Source organism: Seriola dumerili, unplaced genomic scaffold (genome assembly GCF_002260705.1).
Source record: "Seriola dumerili isolate Sdu_G_001 unplaced genomic scaffold, Sdu_1.0 BDQW01000230.1, whole genome shotgun sequence".
Taxonomy (NCBI): domain Eukaryota; kingdom Metazoa; phylum Chordata; class Actinopteri; order Carangiformes; family Carangidae; genus Seriola; species Seriola dumerili.
In genome coordinates, this window is record NW_019174485.1 from 3,216,899 (window position 1) to 3,238,962 (window position 22,064).

Consider the following 22,064-nt stretch of genomic DNA (forward strand, 5'->3'; position numbering starts at 1 on the left):
TTAATGTTCGACTTTATACAAAGAATAATCACACATAAACTATTTAATATTCCAGGTGAAAAATCACAACACTGTCCTGTGTGCAGCAGCCCAACATTACTGTTGGGATATGGCTCCTTGAAACTGAGAAGAGGGTTTAAAAGGTATCAGGTAAGTCAAAAATATAACTGAATACACCAATAAATAGTACAATTAGTTAAATAATTATAATGGAATGTAAAAGGAATTAACTTAACACTTTTCTTTAGGCCATCAGTCAGCCAACAACCCCAACAATCAGTTGACAAAAGTAATAAAAATTTGAATATTTTCGTCCTCTATTTGTCTTTTACCAGGCCGTTTCATTATTATTATTTAACTCATTGGTTTCCCTGTTTTTGAATATTCATTTATTTATGTCTTGGTTCACATTTAATCATTAGGTTTTGTTTCCTACAATGTATGGACCATTAATATTTCCTGCACTTGCAATATAAAGCTTTACATGTATTTTTACACACCATTTTAATTATTTATCTGTTTTGTTTATTGACCAATTACATTTAACCAATTTGAGAACCTTTTACAGTCTTTCATTAGTTTTAGGGCTCCATAAGAACATTTAGTGGTGTCAATGAGTTGATTTTTCCCTACCTAGATGTATCACTTTTCATTATAAAGGTTTATATGTTTTAATGAATAGTTTTTTAATATATATATATATATATATATATGTATGTAGATTAAGCCCTAAGTAGGATTAGGGTTTTCACAATAATTGTGTTATTTGTTACAAATCATAATAAGTTGTAAATAAATGGGTTTACGTCCAGCTGCTCTGTAGCACTTTTCCAAAACGTCAAAGGTCAATCAATTGGAGCCGCCTACCTAATAAACTAAGAGCTCAAGAGACCAAGTAAGGGTTCTAGAGGAGGATGAAAAACAGTAAACAAGATTTTGGCAGACGAAAATGTAAGGGCTCACAACTGGCCTACACAGCATTAGAAAATGGTTTAAGAACCTTTTAACAAAAGTCATTAGTTACTATTTGCAAACCCTTTTTTAAAGAATGTCAAATTAGATGTACCAAAGTTTGATATGAATGTTCACAGTATTACTGCTCTGCTAAACCACTGTATACACGGTGTACACACATTTACTCATGTGCTGGGATGTTTTCACGGATTTAAAGCAAGAAAAAAAATCACAGTGATTGTTGGCACAGGGCATACAAACATTATTGTCTTTTATTCACAATTTTCCATATATTTACACAAAATTTGACATTGATTCATAGATAGTGCATACATGAATATTAAAAGTCTGGGAATCTGAAAAATGTAACACATTAACCCCCCTCACCCTTTTAACAGTCCAAATGAATAAAACATGAGCAATATTTGTTGTGGGAAAAAAATGAAGCTATACAGTCATTATTTGTTTGCTAATTTATCAGATGACCATTGTACCACATGGTGCGCTTGATTTCATAAACATATTCACAATTTTACAACGGGAGGCTCCATGTATCCCTTCTGATGATGCATGGCACGGCTGAACCTCTGAGCTATAAATAAGCTGTAGAAGGCAGCAGGCAGGCGGCAGCGAACATCAAGCCAAGAAGAAAACTTCCTGGCACCAGTGGCGAAACTGCACTTGGTGAAGGCGTCACATCTGAAAGGTGTCCACAGGTTATTCAAGCAGGGCCCGAAATATTAGAAGAGGCTGTAACTCAAGTGTATGTTATTCTTGTACTCTGACGTCGTGTTATTAAAAGCATATACACACCTCTCCTGAAGCAATTTAACAATAATAAAAAAAAAAATAGTTTGCAATGAATGTTTTAGTTGGATTTAGTATTTTATCAGTGCTTGGCATGGCTTTCATGTTCTCTGGTTTTGAAATGTCTTATGTTATTATTTTGTTTTATATTTTACTTGTTATTGTTACGTTCACTGCAGTTCAACTGTGCCATGTGTTTACTGGAATTTTTTATTTTTTTTTATAAGTCTGAAAGAATAATCTGGAGTATGTTAACTGGACCATCTTGGTATGTAGGAAATCGTTAAAAAAGAGATAGAGATCTTGCACAGGATGGATGGATATTGTGCCCTATTTCCCTCATATATTTGTTGAACAGGAAATATTAGTTTCAGAGAGCTGGTTGTGTTCATAAATACAAGTTAAACTATCCAAGAGTTCTGTTGCTTTCTTAGAGTACATTAACATATTCTCATTCTCATCATGGAGATAAAGTGCGGTTTAAGCGACTGTGTGATTACAGTATGGAGCAATCTTACCTGTACATGAATCAGACTCTCTGAACATGCCCATCAGCTCACTGGTTTTGACAGACCTCAGAAGTTCTGTGCTGACACTCCCTATAAGATACAGAAAATGCTGGGTCACACTTACACTAAGGCAGTCCAAAACACTTGGGCACTCGCACTTCTCACACTTGATAGTAACTGCAGTTGAGTCCAAAAGCAGTTATGGGCTTGTTTTTGCATCATTAAGTCAGATGATGAATGAATTGTGCAGTGCATGTCAAATGTGCCAGAAAGAACAAATAGTTGCTCTTACGCCACATAGAAAGCTTTGTTTTCATTTCAATTGGTTGTCAAGTGCTGAATGTTTGAGTGCTTATCAGGTACTTTTGCTTCAGACAATCATTCCCTTAAAACAATGCAGTGCTGGAGCTGTTAATTGTTTTAGTTTTCAAGTCTCTGAAGCAAATAAAACTCTTATTCTCATCAGACTCAGCTTTATGCTCTCTGAAAACGTTTGTCTGTGCATCTTTCTGCTGTATTACTGTCATAAACATAGTCACAGTAGAGGAGGCCTTCTCAGGAGTTATTACAATAGTAAACTCTTCACCTTGTGGGAGACTTCTGAGGGCATAAATACCTGTCCTGTGCTATACTGTGTGAAACCTCTGTACAGATACTTCTCTGTTCCCCTCACTGGGACAGAGGAAGGGACAGAAAATGAGACAGACAGACACTCAACACCAGCATCAGGTTACTGAGAAATGTTTCAGGTTTTCTAAAGATTTTCAATGCCCATAATAGTTCATTGTCCTGATGAACACAGCCATTCTGGACACACCGCTTGCCCAGATAACTCCTGGAGGCCTGAAGTATCTAAAGCGTTGTCATGACATACATGTTGTACATGCAGTCCGATAGATTCATGTTATAACAGACAAAATGAATAGATCCTGTTTTAAGAGCTATGTTATTCAAAAAGGTCATACCATTGCCTCTTCAATGCAAATTAGACACGTTGTGTTGATAGGGAAACATCCTTTTTTTTAGGGGGTTCCTGCCTTACCAGACACCATGAAGTTGACTTGCTGGCACCTTCCACCTGCTGCAGAGAGGGGAGAGCTGGGGAGGATGGTGACTCTTGCCATTTCCAACTGCAGGACATTTGCAACCCTCCTACGGAAGTCATATCTGGGCAAAAAGAAATTAAACAATAACTTTGTAGTTACATAGTGCAACGCTTACCAGGGGATACCAGGAAATACATTGTTTTCATTGCATTCACTCTAATCAGATCCACGTACGCTCAACCTGGGGTATTCATAGCACTGCAGGAATGACAATAACATCTTAGCAGCATGGAAGATGCATTTTTACGATATGAATTACTAACACGGGAGTCATGTTTTAAATTAAAGCTAGAGTAAGCTATCTTAATCTAATAAAAATTCAGCTAATATCTCCTTATGGTCCACTAGCTGTCTGCTCTGTGTGTGTGCTGAGAACAAATCTGGTGTTCCTACACCGTCCTGTTTCAGTAAATGTGAAATCAACAATTGGCTTGCACAGAGCCGTTTCAGCCAATCAGAAACAGGGGGCGTTTGTGCTCGTGCACAGGACAAGGGAAAGAAACAGATGCCCTCCTCAGACCTGGCATTAACGTGTGTCTCAGGTGATCAGATCACAAGTGGACAGATCTAAGTACGTCAGTTCACACCTGGCATTAATGTGTCTTGAGTGACCATGACCCTGTATGCGAATAACCACGTATGTGTTGTTGTTTTTAGCCAATCCGACAGTGACAGATGGGTCTGTTGTCAATTTGTTTGTGTAATAGAGAGAGCAAGAGAGAGAGAGACAGGGGTAAGGTGGGGCTTAGCAAATAAAAGCGCTGCACAGAGCTCTACTGTGAAATACAGTTTTAGCCATTTGAAATGGTAAAATATTTTCGGTTCATTCATAAACTGCAGCGGGACTAATCATATGATGGCAGGGCGTGGTGTGTCCTGGGCCACACATTCACATTTCATGAGAAGCCTTGATGGAAAAATGTCTTGATTGCCATGTCCTTAAATTACCTTGTCTGACCTTCTCTTGTGCTTACCAAACTTCTCTATTGTATTTCTAGAGAAATGTGTTAAGCTACATGGTGTAACACTGATCATTTTATTCTGTATGCAATAAGGATTAATTTCCCAACATTTGAAAAAATGCTTTCCTGATTGCATTTTTCCTACTTCTTTATTCATAAGTAACATTTGTACACAGTGCCAAAGTGCTGTTCACCTAAAAATGTACACATACAGAAGTTACTTTACGCCATTCAGTGTAGGAGTCACTGCGGTAGGTACAGTATGATTCATGCCAGTAGAAACCACTGTACATGTCTGCAAACTACTACAGAGACCCACCCACTAATTTATGAAGTCAAAAATAGTCACACGGTATTTACAGGAACAAGAATCTGTAATTAGATAAATACTCTGATTACAAACATACAAGACAAATAAAGCATGTTCTGCTCAGGCAAACATGGAAAGTCTCCAAAGAGATTAAAGATCAATTATTAATCATACAGTATGACTTTTTATTACACGCACCTGCTGAAGTTAGTCACTCTGAGAAAGGTCTGCTCTGCTGAAGGGGATTCTGGGAGGATGTCAGCACATGCGATGATTCTGCTTCCGTTCTTCAGCACCAGAGACCTGTGGACCACTAAAAACACAAAGAAACATGAACTACATTTCTTCTTTGCACATTATGATATTCACTAAACATGAGAAACTTCCTCTCCTGAATTAGCATTGCTAATAAAGAAGAACTTTTTCACCACTGTGATATACACATTCATTATCATTTCACTAGAAATAGCTCTGTCAGTGTGGTACCTGTGTTGTCTCCAGAGAGCTGGATGATTCTGTCAGTGTAGAGCTGACCCTCTGTCAGCCTGAAAGGGCCTTGCCTTGTGGATATCTCCCCCACCACACAGCTCAGAGGATATTGTAATGAACAGCTGTTCTAAAGGGGGAAGAGAGAGAAGGAAGCAGATCTCACATTTACCTCAAAAAAGATATTTGGCACGATAACTGCGACTGGTGACGTGACAATTTAATTGCAATGTGACTTCTTTCTCTGCGCTGCTTGACTTTTCTTTACCTGGGGCAAATACAAATATCCTTGTAATATCTTAATTCATTATTTACAGAAATATTTGTTGATTTAATTTGTGTACTTTCACAAATTACACTATCATAAGTGTGTAACAAGAAAGTATCTCTATCATCTATGAAGCAGTTTATTCATCAGGCTGTTGGATTATACAACCAGTTAAACTGATCTCAGTTAGTTGCTTTGATGATGGATTTATTAATGGTGTCTTCATATAACCGTCAGTATTGTAATCCAGATTTTCTGTGAGCTGCTATCAAGTTTTATCACTTTGCATGTAGAAAATTTAGTTTAAGACCACCAAAACAAATATCTGGGTTTACAGAAACTAAATCCTTATAATACTTAAATAACAGCTCTGCATAAATTCTCACAGCATAAAACAAAAATGCCCTAAAATGTCAATAATAATAAGACGCAGATTAGATTTACACTGCTGATTTAGCAGCTTCAGCAGTAAAGTATCAGAGAGGAGGCACAGAAGTAAAATAAAAAACAGTGTGGACTCACCGATGATGTCATGTTGAAGGGATTGTACGTGCCTCCCACATTCTTGCACTGGCTGTCAGCGCCCATGCGGTTGCTGGTGATGAACAAGGACACCTCAGTCGGCTGCACAAAGGGGTAAAATACAAGTGTGAGTATGTGTACGTACTGTTTTTTGTTTTTTTGTTAGTTTGTTTGTTTGCTGTGCACACATATCAAACAAATCTATACTATATCTATACTCTACATCTATACTCCCTTCTAAATCCTGCTACCGTCAAAGGCAAGGAACTTAACTTGCTGGAGGACAGTAAATATCTGAGAACTTCAATCACCCTGCACCATATTATTTATCCACCCTCACTGTACTGCAGCAATGCACAACCTCTTCTCAGATTATAGGGCACTGGTAGATTCTTCTGAGAATCAAGAAAACTGGGAGCAAAATTCTGTCTTGTGAGTGAGTGCCTCTTGCCACTGGATTCAGCTCCATTCTTAAGAAGGAAATTAAACTCAACACCTTCCTTTTGTCACAATCATAAAACCAATCCTGGTACTATCAACATGGATCTCTGTGTTGCGAGTGTTTCCACCTTCACATTGGGATTTACTTGGCCATTTCTATTATTCTACTTGGTGCGGCTTTGGTGCCGTACCTACCTCATAACTTTTCCTTTCCATGCTTTTCTGTTTTAAAGAGTTTAAAACTTGCTGCTACATGGAAATGCATTTAGTTTTGTATTTTCAGTTGCATTTAGTTTACAATATATGACTCTGTACTTACATTTTCTCTTGCTACTGATTGAAGGGACACGTCCAGTGTGATATCACTGGTACTCCCATCAGGAAACATCTGCTGGCGCTGGGAGTGAGAAAAATCAATGAAACAATTAGACGGACTGAACTGAAAGTGTACTTTCATATTCTCACCAGAACTGGGTACGTGCTTATGCTAAAATATAAAGGCAGTTAAAATGGACACCAGTGGGGATTTATGGATATTCCATACTTTCAGCATTCTTACACTCACTCACTTTTTGCCGAATCTGATTGAGCAAAAAAAAAAATCAGATTAAGCTTGAGAGAACAGATTTTTTCTGAAGACTATAATTTCGTGCTCAATAATATGGTCTTTTTGTAGATATTATGAGCTCTTATCCATAGATGTTGCGCAAAGCTCAGTATGGGGCCTCTGGAGGGCGGCTGACAGAGACAGCTGTTCCCTTGGTGAGCTTCCTAGTTCAGGGGGCCTGTAGGTTCCACTAGCCATAGCAGACGCACATTAGGCTAAGCTAATGATCTCTCCCCTGCTTCCCATAGCTCTCTATTGCAAGTCTCCACAGGCATAATGAATTCACTGTCTGCCCAGCACAGCAGAAATACTCTGTCATGTTTTTGTGGCAGCTTGGCTCCTAATAAGTTAGCAAGAAGGAAAACCTTGTATGTCTTCTATGAAATCTTGTAATTTAGCTGCTGGTGAAGGGCTGGGCTGGGTGATTTTCACTTGAATTGACGATGGCCATGGTCTCTTAACAATTTCCAATCTTTTGAACTGAGGAATCACTTTCAAAATCAAAAATGGACTGTCAAGCAGACAAAGGAAGATAATCTTATGGAGGGTGATATATTACAGGGCTAAATATCAGTGCCAGCAGTGCCATTTTCAGTGCCAAGAACAATAGGTATTATATCCTCTTTCACTCCAGGCCGTACAGAAATACACGCACATCAATAGAATTTGAACGCTTGCCACCTGTTCACAAAGCCTCTGAAGAGGCGAGGAAAAACATCCTTTTTTTCTCATTTTGTGAAATATGTCTTTACATTTTGCACTATTGCAAACTGTGGCAATCTGTTGTGAAATAAAAGTTGGGCTGAGTTAAGGTTACTAATATCTTTGGTGTTAGCCACCCACAGAAAATGCAATCTTTGAAATGTGGTGTAGAAGATGAGATCTGCTTTCTGTCTTAATAAAGGGGAACTCCACCGATTTTACACATCAAGCTGTTTATAGGTGTTGGACTACAAGTTTGAAGATGAAAAAGATCTGGGGGATGGGAGCCTAGTGTGAGGCTAGTGGCTCGAGCCAGGTGTGTTATAGTAATGCATAAAACAACCAAACCGTGACTGAACTGTTGGTGCATCAAGTTACATTGTAGGTATCATGGGCCATCACTGGTCTGACAATGTTATGAAAGTGCGATGCTAAATCATTTTTTAAGTATTACTGATCAAGTGCAAACTGTTTGCACTTGATCAGTAATACTTAAAAAGTAACATTTTTAACATTTGATATTTGTATATAACTTGTAGATTATTTTAGTTAGTGTTTATCAGTCACAGGTGAATGGAGAACTGAATTAAACATGGTGTGTGCTGGTTAAAACAGAAGGATTATGACAAACACTGATGCAGCATATTTTGTAATTTAACTGTAAATCTATACATTGCCGTTAGTGGAAAAGACATTTGCTGTTGTTGGTTCTTACCAGTCGGACTGTCCCTGTCACTGTACCGTTGAAAACAGCCTTGGCAATAATGAATTGTCCATCTGTATCTCTGTCAGCCAAGATGTTAGCACACCTCAGTCTGCAGAGGAAATGCAGGTGCGCACACACACACACACACACACACACACACACACACACACACCACACACCACACACACACACACACACACACACACACACACATGCACACAAAGACACAAAAAGACAAACAAGATTAACAAGGCATCCAAATCCTTCAGGCTTAACCCTGAGGACACAATATTTTTGTTGAGTCATTCTTAATGAATGAGGGAGATTATCTGACATGTGAATCCTATACCTACAATTGCCCTCTGGTCAATAAACTGGGTAAGTCTGCTACTTTGCCAGAGGGCTGTTGAGGGTGCCGGAGGGTGGGGAAGCTTAAATGTTGGCTAGAATTGATGCAATTTTCTGTATGCTGTTCCTTATCTTATATGACTTAGAATGACAAATACTTTTTTTGCAACAAAAATCGGACATGTTCTAGCAAAGGTCTACTCAGTGACCACAGCACAGTAGTTAACCATTTCTTCTTGAGTCATAGGAACTTGTGGTCATTTTATATGTGAAATATTTTCCCAAACCTTCTTCTCTGTTTCACTTTGTCATTGTTGCTTATATCTCTCTAATGAGAACAAACAGGTTCTCACCTCGATGTGTTGGCGTGGTGAACCACCACTGACCTTCCCACGATGCTGTAGGGTCCAGTTAATGGCATGTTAGGGTCCATGTAAAGAGCCTCAAGCTGGTTTAGGTCATTCAGCATCCCAAACTTCCCACTGAGGTCTCCGATCTCATACTGGTCCACAGTGCCATTACCTGGTGATGGAGAGTTTGATACGTTCCAGGCTAATGGGTTGAAGTGGCCCATGATGTTTGCATTGGAGCAAGGCTCTTCGCTGCCAGGTTTGATGGGCAGTATATGAACATGGTAACCCCCAGCTATGGTGTTCAGGTTCATCAGGGATACATTTATAGTTGTGGGGCCTTGTGGGACAGCCTGGGAGAACAGCACTTGGCCGTTGGACATCCCAGGGCCAAACCAGCTACCTAAGCTAGCTTTGAGGACCCGCACCATTGTAACATTGGCACAAGCGATTCTTGGCCCTCCTCTTTCTGCTTGATGGATGACCACGGAACGACCAATAATGCCTGACCCAGGCAACCAGGAAGTGACATCAGTGAAGAAGTTTTTTGCTTCCACTCCACCCACTTTGGTGCCAAGGTTGATGGTACTGTGTTTGCCAGACATGTCTCCCACCTCACAGGATAAGGATCTGGATGGGGCACAGTGGAGGGCATAGCTGCTGTCTCCTGTGCTTATGTTAAAGGGGTTCCAGTGTCCACCTGTTGTGCTGCAGCGCCTTTCATCATCATCCCTCTCTGAGCTAATGGGATAGGTGTGAACATGCCAGTTGTGGTTTCTGGTTGCTGTCATTGTGGAATTTCCATACAACAGATCCGTGAAGATGGATACGTCAGACAGAGGATTGTTCTTCAACTGGGTGAACCAGATCTCACCAATCACAGGGCTCTGAAACCTAGCTCTGGCAACGATCACTTCACCAGGATAGCTGATGCTGGCGCAAGCATACCTGTCGCCGTTTGTTTGGTGAATCACAACTGAGCGACCTACGATACTGTTCTGTCCAAACAGAGGGAGGTTGAAGTCTGTGAACACCTCATCCACCTCGTTTCTATTGGCAAGGGACATATGCTTGGCGCTTAGGTCACCAATCTCATACCTGTCATGTGTTGACCCAGTAACCCTCGGGTATGATGGGTCAGCAGTGTTAACTTGGAATGGGTTCAAGTGGCCACCCACACTAGCATTCGAGCACTGGCTTGATTGAGGAGACCTGACTGAAGGGACAGGAAATTGGTGGACATGGTAGGTGCCAACTTTGTTCTGTAAGTTAGTGAGGTTCACCCTCAACTCTGTCGTATCAAATGGGGAAGCTTGACGGAAGCTGAAGTATCCTTTGATCCCTCTCATATTCACAGCAGCAGTCACCCGTTTCTCTGACACATTATAGATCTGAGCACACTTGTGACCTGACTCTATGCGGTAGAACAGAAAGCGAGTAGTGCTGATGTTGAAACTGAACTGGTCTAGACGTGTCTTCTCAGATTGCAAAGGGGTTCCGACCTTCACCACACCCAAAGAGGTCAAAGCGGAGGTGTTTAAGCTTCCTAGTAAAACATTACAGTTTGCGGCCATGCTCGTAGATCCAAAGAGAGTGATATTGGTTTGTGAGGCATTAACCTGACCGATTGTAACAAGGTCTACAAGAAGCCTTGGGTTCGTCTCTCCTGTGTTGAGGCGGATATAAATATTACCAGCGATTGGTCCTGTGAACCTGGCCTGACGAGTTAAGCGAGTTTGTCCCTGACTTACAACTGTGCAAACTTTAGTGCTGTTACATGTCTGCAAAGTCAGCGAGAAGTCGTCTAGGTTTGGTCTTTGATCAAAGAGACCTGACACATTGATATTGGAGTTTGGATCAGCTGTGAAGTTAAAAACGCTGGAGCCGATATTTGCTCTTGAGCAAGGTTGAGCAAAATGGCCATACATGACTGGGAACTCGCTGAGGGAAAAGTTAAGTGGACCACAGGATCCAGCTCCAGACACATTGACAGTGGCTGTCTGGGCGATGGAGTCAAACTGCACGTACCCTGTGACTCCTCCCATGTTCAGCGGCGCCACAAACTGAACACAGGAAATGGAATCTGAAAAGGACAACAAGGAGGAGGTGATGGAGGTGAGGAGGTTGATACTGGATGACCATGCAAATCCCTGAATTACATTTTTAAATTTTCAACTAGCAATTTTTATTTATAATTTTTATAATTTTTATATATTTGCACATTACTATATGGTTAATGTTACACAATTAAAGCAGTTGGTTAAGGCATGTTTCAAGACTTACAAAAATTATTCTGCTTCTTGGTACAATCATTTGTGTCCATATACTGTATATTGTTCATGTCAAATATTTGATACTAGACACAACTCCAACCTACTTCCACATCACACATATACAGCAAGTTGTTTTTTTATGGGACCAGTTCAGAAAAAAGTCTTAAAACCAGATGTGAACTAAGGGATAAACTTTCAGTATAGCTAAAACACAGTGCCTAATAAACAAAATGTGAAAAGCAGAAAATGTCTGAAATGAACATAAGACTCAAATAGTAATTACTGAAGAACTATGAGAACTATAACTGTAAGAACTAGGTAAAAAGCTTAACTGATATAACAAAGCACAAAAGGTGGAAACTGATGATGTTTCTATGTGAAACTTTGAATGAGTATGAAAGGGTTCAAAGATGGATAGACTTTTTGAATTAAGTTTCCGTATGAGGAAGTAAAAGCCCTTTTGAAAAGCGTCCATGAGATGAAGTGGAAGAATCTTAACAAAGATATAAAAACTATTTGAAGAGTGTGAGCTTCTGAAGCAAACATACTTATCAAACCACTTTCAAAATGCATATGATTGTTCATTTGCCCTGTGCAACTGTTTTTTTTACGCATGCTTAGGTACCAAGTCAGTGGCAGCACACAAAGACAAGGCGTGACATTTCATGAACTTTTAGGGAAAAATTGTCACTAACATACAGACTAATTAATCACTAAGTCACATATAACTTAAACTACCTATAATTAGCAACTTTACTCAATTTGTTTGTTTGACAAGACTCTATATAGTGCACTAGCAGTTAACGATAACTAAAGTATTTTTCCATAAAAGCTCTCAATCACTTAGAATATGCTGCTTGTGGGCGACACAGTAGCCCCCATATGGTTTTTATACTGGCAATTCAGTTGCATGTACCTCTTAGTTTCTATTCTCGGTACACTGTTAATAGCCACTTTCACTTCTTTAGTGTTAGCCCAGCAATTGAATTGACAGTTCACAGAAGAATTGCTACTTTCACAATGTGACCACAGCCCATGTGTAACATTATCTTCACTGACTTTATTTTGATTGCAATTTGAATTATTTCAAATACATAAAAAATGTATTTTTGTAGTGTGTTTAAAAGCTTTGACAAATGCGAATTGCAAAACCTCAGTGCTCTATGTTTAAGCTGGCAAACCTAACCTTGTTTATAGTAAACTCTCAATCAAATTGGTATAGAAAAAAAAATGCAATGTTTGGTTATTGTCCATTACCACATGCTACACCAGCAAACTGTGCATATTTGGGATTCTCTGTGGTTGTAGCTAGTGACTACCCTAAAATCACATTTCTAATTTTATAGTTTTAAACCTTTTCACAACAGAGTGTGGTTAGGGAGATGCAACTCTCATCAATAAAGCTGATCTGCTCGGTTAAGACTACAGTCAGTCTCAAAACAAGTTCAACGTTATAAAGAAAGATGATCAGTTTTAACCAAACCCAGCAGTCATTTAGGTTTTCCTTCCAACAGAGAAAAAGAGCAGCTGATGATGATAACAAACACAACACTAACCAAAAAAACAAACAAAAAAAACTACTCAGTGAAATGATCCGCTATAAGAAAAAAAACTTGCAGACTCTTTGTACTGAACAGCACATTGTTTAAAAACCCTGGCGTAAACATTACATTGCTCAGTAGATGAATCATCCATTAACTCCATGTGTGACTTTAAGCCAGATCAAAGATTGCAAAATGCTCAAAATACTCACCAAGTAAATAAAACAGCAGGGCAGCTGTCAGAAAGCACATGTTGCAGATGTGTGAAAGACGCAGCAAAGAAAAGGTGTTCTTAGTGTGGTTTGAGTAGGTGAGTGAAAAAAAAAAAACAGCTCGGTTTCAGCACAAGAAGTTCAATGAGAGCAAAAAGATGGCATCTATTTGTGTGTTTCTAAGTGTGTTCTACAGCAACATGTCATGTGGGATATGTGCAGCCTCTCTTGTACTTCTGTTTTCAGCTGCAGTCTGTCTGTGTCAGCCTGTGATTGGTCAGCCAGACAAGTCTTTCATGTATGGAGGCAGGGGAGGGAGGGAGAATATTAGGCAGGCTGGATGGGTGGAGGTGCCCGGCAATGGTGTGACCATGCAAATCAGTAACATATTTAATAAAGCAATACAAGCAATAAGGAAGCGTTAACCACGAGGGAAACACCCAGGTGGTTTTGTGTGACTCCTTGAAGATGATTCTGGTTCAAAGATTTGTTCTTTTCTTTCTCTGTTTAGGCCCTATTTCTACGTCTTCCTCTTTCTTCTCATACAATATGCCTCATCTGCCCTTGTGACAGGGCTGAGGGAGAAAAGGGGTGAAAATAGTAATGTGTTCCGAGAATAGCAGCCCAATGGCCCATCATTGTGAGCTGTTTGGGGTAGGCCACGCAGCTATTTACACATATTGGAGGGCCAGTGAAGTGGGTCAGGTCCTTCACTCGGCTTGTTTAGATCACTGATTGCGGCGGGAGCTGGAATCATGATGTGACCGCGTCTCTGTCGCTGCACGTACACAGGAGTTTACCCATATGTGCATGCACACACACACACACATGCAGAAATAGACAGTGACTGCTAAAGACTGGCACAAATAGAAACAGAGCAGAGACGTAACGTTGGTAGTCGACTGTTTTTTCTCAATGAGGCGATCCCCTTCCACTGCATGACACAGGGTGGCTCCCAGGAAAGCTTTTTCACTTTGTAAAGTAACTTTGAAAATGTCAGTAAACACAGGGAGAACAAAAATAAAGAATCTTCTATAGAGTATATAGTATATTAATTGACACCAATTACTGTATTTCCATGCATTTTAAGCGCACAAAAATTTTGAAAACATTGTATTGTAAGATGGCACAAATTACATTAAGGTCACAATTGATGCTGTCATTTTGTGAAATATATGAACCGATCTATAACACCACAGTTTTGAGAAATTTTACATGCAAACATAGGTGGTGAGCAGAATCTGAACCTGAATTTCATTATTACCTTGTAAATAGAATAATCTATTAATGATGAGAGGTTGATCATTTATTATTGAAAAAACTTCACCTAATGTTGTAATAATTCAGTCGCAGGCCCTTCCTTAGTCTTTTAATACAATACTGAGAATTGATTTCAAACAATCGACTTCATCGTCAAGTCGTGGGAGTTATGTTAAGGTTGGAACAAAAAGCAGGGCTCAGAAGAAGATTGCAAGAGATTTGCAAGACAAATACTGTTTTATTAGAGATTTGGTGTAACAAAGATTTGGGGAGCTGAGCCAAAGTTGACGGTGGAGCAGAGCAGGCAGGGGGAACAGGAAGGCAAGCTGAATCTGAACCATAGCAAAATACAGAGTCAAACTAGGTCCAAGCAAGCAGGAGAAAAACAGAAACTGAAACTTTGTGAGTTTGGTCATGGCGTTAGTGTCAGACTGGAAGACTAAAGCCGCTGCAGAAGCTTGATGAGTGGATTGGTAACAGGAGGGAATAGAATGCCACACAGAGAGAAGAGGGGACAAATAGGAAACACAAGGAATGAGGAAGAGGCATAGCTGGTATCATAACAGCACATAGAAAAATGTCAAAGATGTCAAAAGGTTTGCCAAGAATGCTGATAGAAAACAAAACATTCTGATGGATGATTGTAACATTTGTAACCTTGAAGGAACTCCTTCAAATTTGGCATAATCATTCATTTGGATTTAAGGATGAACTGGTTAGATTTTGGTGGTCAAAGATCAAAGGTCAAAGGTCAAGGTCACAGTCACATACAACTGCAAGGTGGTAATTCTAATTTCCCTCTAAAATTGTGGAATGAGAACTAAACTGAGCATGTACAGTATTTAGTGAATCAGGTGATTCATAACTTGTTCTTTATTGGAGAACTGACCAGTGTCACATCCCCGGTCTCTCCTATGACAGAAATGCCGCCTCATGGTTTGTATGCCCACTCAGACTAATTTAAGGTTACATCTCTTTAGCCAGAATCATATAAAATATGAACCATTTGTGTGAAATTTAGTCATAATTGCTGTGTGAAGTCTTGACTAATGGCTAAAAAGTGTTTTGTGCAGTCACGCTGACCTTGCACTTTGACCACCAAAGTCTAATCAGTTCATCCTTGAGTCCCAGTGGACATTTGTGCCATATGTGAAGAAATTCCCATAAAGTATTATTGAGGTATCACGTTCACAAGAATGGGTCGCATCTATTGAGATGTCATGCGGTGTGCCGTAAAACTGTCGTGACGCCACTCACGTTCACATTCACGTTCACGTTCATCATTTGTAAACTGATTCGTTCAGTTCAGTGTAAAATATGAACGTGTTCAATGAATGGCGTTTATGCACAACACTGATCCTGAATGTTGCTGAGTGACTGACTGAGTGAATGTCCCTGAGTGACTGAGTGATAATATTTCCACCACTGGTCAGCGGAGTTCCAAACCGCAGTCTACAGAAGCTGGTTTCCTGGCTGCTCGGGAACTGCAGGGAAGTGGAGGAGCGCTTCCATTACAGCAAATAATCTACTTTCATTACATGTATCATTATTACTAAAGGAGGCACAGGAATAACGAAACATAAGACACACCGAGCAGAAAAAGCAAGAGAGAGGGAGGGAGAGAGAAGTCATCAGTAACTAGGCTTTGTACTAACCACTATGACCAACTCTACATATCAAACCAGTTAGACAAGACCTTCCTCTAATAAAAGTCTGTTACATTCTGAAGTTGGAAGTAATTAAAAGCTAAACTATTCTAGATGCCATCTGATTTGTGAGAGACAAAACAAAAAATACAGTCTATCTCAGGGCGGGTGCCCTGGTGGCTTCCCTGGTGGGCTCAGGTTTGAGTCCAGCCTTTGGCCTCTCTCTCTCTCCCTAATTTTCCTGTCTTTCTCTCGCTATGACTGAAATAAAGGCAAAAGCCCAAAAACATAACTTTAAATTTTCAAAAAAGAATGAGCAGGCCACGCAGTAGTAGTCTGTCTCTTCTAACTTTCTCTCTGAGTGATCATTTCATAAGTGAATACAGCTGAAATCACAGCTTACTCTTTGTCTTTAATTTATGTGTTTGGTGAGTTTTTCAGATGACGTCACAGTTACAAAATCTGAATTTGACCAAAGGCGGTCCAGCCATATTCTAGGTTTTGACCTAGTCTTGTTTTACATTGAGTTTTACCTCTTTAGTCCTCTTTGGTTACTTAAATTAAATGATTTCAGAAGGCAGCAGGAGGAAACAGATTGCCTGAAAAAACAAGGGAGGGACAAAATAACCAGAACCTCTCCAGGGAGAGACTCAGCTGATATCAGGGCAGTATGAGGAAACAAGTCAAAGATGTCAATAAGGTTGTTAAGAACGCTGATAGAAAAAGAAACACATACACACACACACACACACACACACACACACACACACACCCACACACACACACACACACATACACACAAAGTGACTGTAAGTGGCATACTGCATATGGTGTAATGAAAACTAATAAAATAAACTAGCAGACAATGCATTTTCTATAATCAAGTTCAGTGATGAGAACTGGAGTGAGGATGAGATCTCACTCTAAGCTGGTGCATCTGTCAGCATGTCTACTCCAGGTACGATGCAGGGTGATGTTGTTGTAGACAACAATCACCCTCATTGTTGATAATGAAAAAGGAAGTATAATACAGCCTAATAAATGTCCAGAGGACTGCTGGCTGCTGTGCAGTCCAGCCACACCGGTCTCTGAGAATTTGTGCATTATCTCCAGGTAGAACTATTGTAAAATGAAAACACCAACATACAATAAACAAATAATAACATTCCAATAAATCTCAGGGGCCACTGTCTGTTCTGATTGCTTCTAAAGCACATTTCTTCTGAAAGTGACAGTGCATTCAGTACGTAATATACAGTGCATTCAGAACGTATTCTGACCCCTTCACTTTTTTCACATTTTGTTATGTTGGAGCCTCAAGCTTAAATCATTAAATACCCCATAATGACCAAGTGAAAACAGAATTCTAAAAATTTTTTGCTATTTTATTAAAAAGGAAAAACTGAAATATCACATTGACATATGTATTCAGACTGCTATGACACTTGAAATTTAGCTCAGGTGCCTCCTATTTATCTAGGTCATCTTTGAGATGTTTCTACAACTTGATCAGAGTCCAATTGTGGTAAGTAGATATGATTCAGAAAGGCACACACCTGCCTATAAGGTCTCACAGCTGAACATGTATATCAGAGCAAAAACCAAGTCATGAAGAGGAAGGAGCTGCCTGCAGAGCTCAGAGACAGGATTGTGTCGAGGCTCAGGTCTGGGGAAGGCTACAATCTGCATTAATCCTTAAATGGAAGAAGTTTAGAACAACCAGGATTATTCCTAGATCTGGCCGCCCAGCCAAACTGAACAATCAGGGGAGAAGGGCCTCGGTAAGAAAGGAGACCAAGGACCTGATGGTCACTCTGGCTGAGCTCCAGAGATCTTGTATGGAGACGGAGAAACTTCCAGAAGGACAACATCACTGCAGCACTCCAGCGATCTGGGCTTTATGGCAGATTGGCCAGACAGAAGCCTCACCTCAGTGAAAGACACATGAAAGGGGAAAGAAACTGCAGCTTGCATAAAGCACCTAAAGGAAACTCAGACTATGAGAAAGAAGATTCTTTTGTGAAACCAAGACTGAACTGTTTGGCCTCATTTGTAAGGGTCACCAGTAGTTATTACTACATTATTAATATGAGTAGTAATGGCTCACACCACACCCACATTCAAACATAACGTACATCGTGTTCACACACAATACACACCTGAAAAAGTACTCAAAACCGCCTCTGTAGAAATTCCTGCTACTGTAGGTGTCACATTGTGCCATGATGACACGCAGATTCACAAGGGGAAAACTAGACCAACGTCTGTGTGTGGCTGGTATAATGAAAGTATCATTTACACAGAAATGTGACTGACAAGCTTACATGATCTCACAAGACAAATAAGTCCTGCTGGACAAATCTGTTTTGTTTTTTTCTCTGGTCTTTTTTCATATTGGAAAGTTTTCCCTCCTTGGTCCTCTTAGGTTACTGAAATGAAAAGATCTTAGAAGTTTAAAGGGGAAATGTCTTCAGTGGAACTGCTAACCACGCACAGAAACGTGACAAGTGGCCCCAACCAGACTTTTTTTTGTAATAATCCACAAATTAAAACAATTTGAAATCATTGGTTTAGTCTTTAACAATATATTGTATTTTAACAGATAATTATGCTTAATGTGAAACTGACCAGAACAGAAGACGGATATATGCCATGCAGTAAAAGTATAAAGTAGCATAAAATGGAGATACAAGTATCACAGTACAAGTACCTCAAAATTGTACTTGGATGTAGAACCTCAGTACGTGTACATAGTTACCTCCCACCACTGGATGAGACATGACACGATAAATCTGTAGGTAGAATACATGTAAGCACTTGCACAAACACACACTTACACACTGAGCTGGTGCTTCTACGTGTGGATAGTTTACCCACATCCTGCACTCAGGACAAGTCTATGTTTTGTGCAGAATCACAAGGAAGAATGGCAGCACCAGTTATTTCAGGCCTGGCTAGTTTCATTTACATTGTCACAAAATGTTCTCAACCACTCAGACTCTTTCTACAGTGAGCATCAACACTGAGCTCTGTTACATATTTTCTTGTCAGATGTATGTTATATTTCCCTGAACATTCTGATGAGTGATTTTTTTTGGCTAAAACTATTTGTACTACCAGCTGGGTGGCGTTGGGTGTTGCCTAAAACAATAAAAGCCACAAAGCAATTAATTGATATGCCTTTCAGCTGCTCTATTATATGCTCACTCATCTGGTACTCCTTCTTTTGTTTCAGTTTGGTTTTTACATTTCCCCGAAATATGAAGCAGTGGAAATAATTCAGTTGCTTGATTGAGATGAGTGACAAGAACACAGTGCGTATCTTTCCCTGCCAGTTAAAATAAAAAAACATATACAAGTGATGATGAATCTGATGTTCCTGCAGAGCAGGTTGGGTTCTGGAAGATGCGGGCTGTATTGAGTCTGTTAACAATAACAAACCTCTTTATTTGAATTGGCTGGTTCTTCGCATTTTTAAAAAAAAAAAGAAAAAAAAAGAAGAACTTCTCTTTTTTGTTTTTACCACAGTCCTATGTTGTCACATAACACTTGAAATCTGCATGTGAAAGTGAAAAAAACAGAGAAATTCCATTTGTGAACCGAAATTTCTGTGAATGACCATCCATACAGATTTCCTGGTCACCTATGTCAAGTACGTATCAAGTCTTTGCAAGTTCATCACCTGTGTGCAATGAAATTAATGCAAAATCCACAAACATAACTTCATAATGTATAAAGCATGCATACTTTACATTTCATACATACACACAGTATATACTGTATATACATACTTTATGGGCTAAAACATGAAAAATCTCCAGTATGATCTGATTTAATTCCCTTAGTGGATATTATATCAGGGTGCAAAATGTGCACTTTGTCATACATTAACATTAATTCATTTATTATCCTTATCCTTTTAGGGTTGTGGAGGGGCTGGAGCCAATCCCAGCTGACATTGGGTAAGCGCGGGGTACACCCTGGACAGGTCACCAATCTGTCACAGGGCTGACATATAGAGACAGAATATGTATTAATAAATTTTAGGTTATTGTTTTGAGACATTACAAATCATATAGTTAGTTGATAGTTGATATAAAAGTTGCCCTTAGATTTGTTCATAAAAGACAATAATTGTAATTTTTTATCTCGTGTATCCTTATGATACACTGAGGACATGGAAACATTTATTGCATTTCAGTGTAATGCTCTAAAACTCATACTTCTATCTCTGTGAGGACACTCGTTGAGCTAATGCATAACGCATTCCTTAGCCCCATAACCTAACCCTAACCATCACAACTAAATGCCTAATTGTAAACCTTGCCCTAACCCCAACCTAAACCTAATTTTCATGTTTAAAACCTTTATTAAAAAGCAATCATGTTTAAAATCTTTAGGAAAAATTAATCATGTTTAAAATCTTTATCAAAAAACAATCATGTTTAAAATCTTTAGTAAAAAGTAATCATGTTTAAAAAGCAATAAATAGCAATCATGTTTAAAAATCTTTATTTAAAAGCAATTATGTTTAAAATCTTTATTAAAAAACAATCATGTTTAAAATCTTTATTAAGAAGGAGGTTAGAAGAAAGTTCATAGAAGTTTGGAGACTGGATTGGGAATTGAATTAGGGGAACCTTTAAACAACAATGGAGATAAACATGATAGGAGATTCAACAGGTGGAGGTTAGGACTTTGGAGTGGTAAAAAAGTACATAAAATGACTAGAATTCTCTATTTTTTTGCTTGTATATATGTGTTTATATATTTTTTTGTATATTTTGACTATTATGTTGCATGTGAATTACTTTAGCACTTATATTATGGCACTTAAGAGAACCTAGGACATCGAGTGCGATGCCACTCCAGGAAAATACATCCACCCTTTTGAATTAAATATACCCCGGAGACAAAAGTTGTTGATGGAAAAAGGACCAAGACCCAGGATACCATCGATGTATCTGGGGCGAGGAACATACACTGGAGAGAGTGTAATTAGGAGAAGGAAGAAAGAGAGGGTGCCCATTATCTGGCCGAGAGGTCAGATTTCTTAAAAACACTATTTTCTACACCTAACCCTAAAACCAAGTCTTAACCCTCAAACAACCCTTTGAACGTGTTGGAAAGTGAGGACCGGCCAAAATGTCCTCACACTGTTCGGAAAATATTGTTTTTTGATCCTTACTATGTAGCATTTACAAATACACGCACACACACTTTGTATGTAAAAAGTGGCTTGGCCTGCACTGAAAATGCCAAGTCATCTGAGCTTGTGGTTTCTTATTTTTAACAGAGTGTATTTCAGTCAGAGACACTGGCTCAGCTATTACCCCAGAATCACAGCCTTGCACAATCAAGCTCACACAAATCCACTTTAGACACATGAACCATGGCATTACCATAATTCAGCAAAGAAAAAAAAAAAATTTAGCATAACATAATTAGGAATCTTGAATCTGCGTATTCTTGATTCATTTTGCACCAGCACCTTTCAAGACCACTAGGTGGAGACAGTGCAGCAGATATGGACAGGTCATTTTTGACATTTCTATACAGGCTACACTTAGGCTCAGCTGATAGTGTCTTTGCTCAAATACACATTATCACACTTGACATAACATTATGAGATGACAGACAAAAACGACCTATAGCTTAAAATATACAGTAGACCTACAGAAAGTACAGCAGCATGTGTGGTTGTAGCCTGTATGGACGTGGCAGTTATTCACACAAGTTATATTTTTGATATATTTGCATATCCTGTGAATAATATGCAGTAAGCGTAAAAAAGTTAGCCAATTTAAGTGTCCATAAGAGCTACAGCCTACTTTACTCTACATGTCCATATTATTGGTTCGATTTAAAATCTTTATTGTGAAACATATTCCCAACTAGGTCTGGTGAACCAGCGCCAAGAAGGATCACATATACACTCCTTTTATACGAATTAGGACAAACATAAATAAAACACACCAACAACAGCCAGCCTGAATCACGTGTGCGCAGTTTAAGGCAAGGGATTTGCGAAAAACTGCGCCTCCAGTTTAAGTG

General features: G+C 39.2%; 1 protein-coding gene across 1 annotated transcript; it reads right to left on the minus strand.

Annotated features, from left to right (window-relative positions):
* Positions 1–1,229: 1,229 nt before the first annotated feature.
* On the minus strand, positions 1,230–13,286 carry LOC111229307. The gene is made up of 10 exons (XM_022755588.1): positions 13,105–13,286; positions 9,082–11,161; positions 8,390–8,489; positions 6,685–6,762; positions 5,925–6,026; positions 5,135–5,264; positions 4,847–4,961; positions 3,313–3,437; positions 2,280–2,360; positions 1,230–1,653 (listed from the first exon to the last, which is right to left on the minus strand). The coding sequence occupies exons 1-10, from the start codon at positions 13,142–13,144 to the stop codon at positions 1,547–1,549; spliced, it is 2,958 nt and encodes a 985-aa protein (XP_022611309.1). The 5' UTR covers positions 13,145–13,286; the 3' UTR covers positions 1,230–1,546.
* Between the last annotated feature and the right edge of the window lie 8,778 nt (positions 13,287–22,064).

Excerpts from the sequence above, each read along its gene's own strand:
- LOC111229307 (XM_022755588.1), bottom strand. The coding sequence starts at position 13,144 with ATGTGCTTTCTGACAGCTGCCCTGCTGTTTTATTTACTTG. Across the intron at positions 11,162-13,104 it reads CCTGCTGTTTTATTTACTTG|ATTCCATTTCCTGTGTTCAG; the intron begins GTGAGTATTTTG and ends TGTCCTTTTCAG. Across the intron at positions 8,490-9,081 it reads CACCACGCCAACACATCGAG|ACTGAGGTGTGCTAACATCT; the intron begins GTGAGAACCTGT and ends TTTCCTCTGCAG.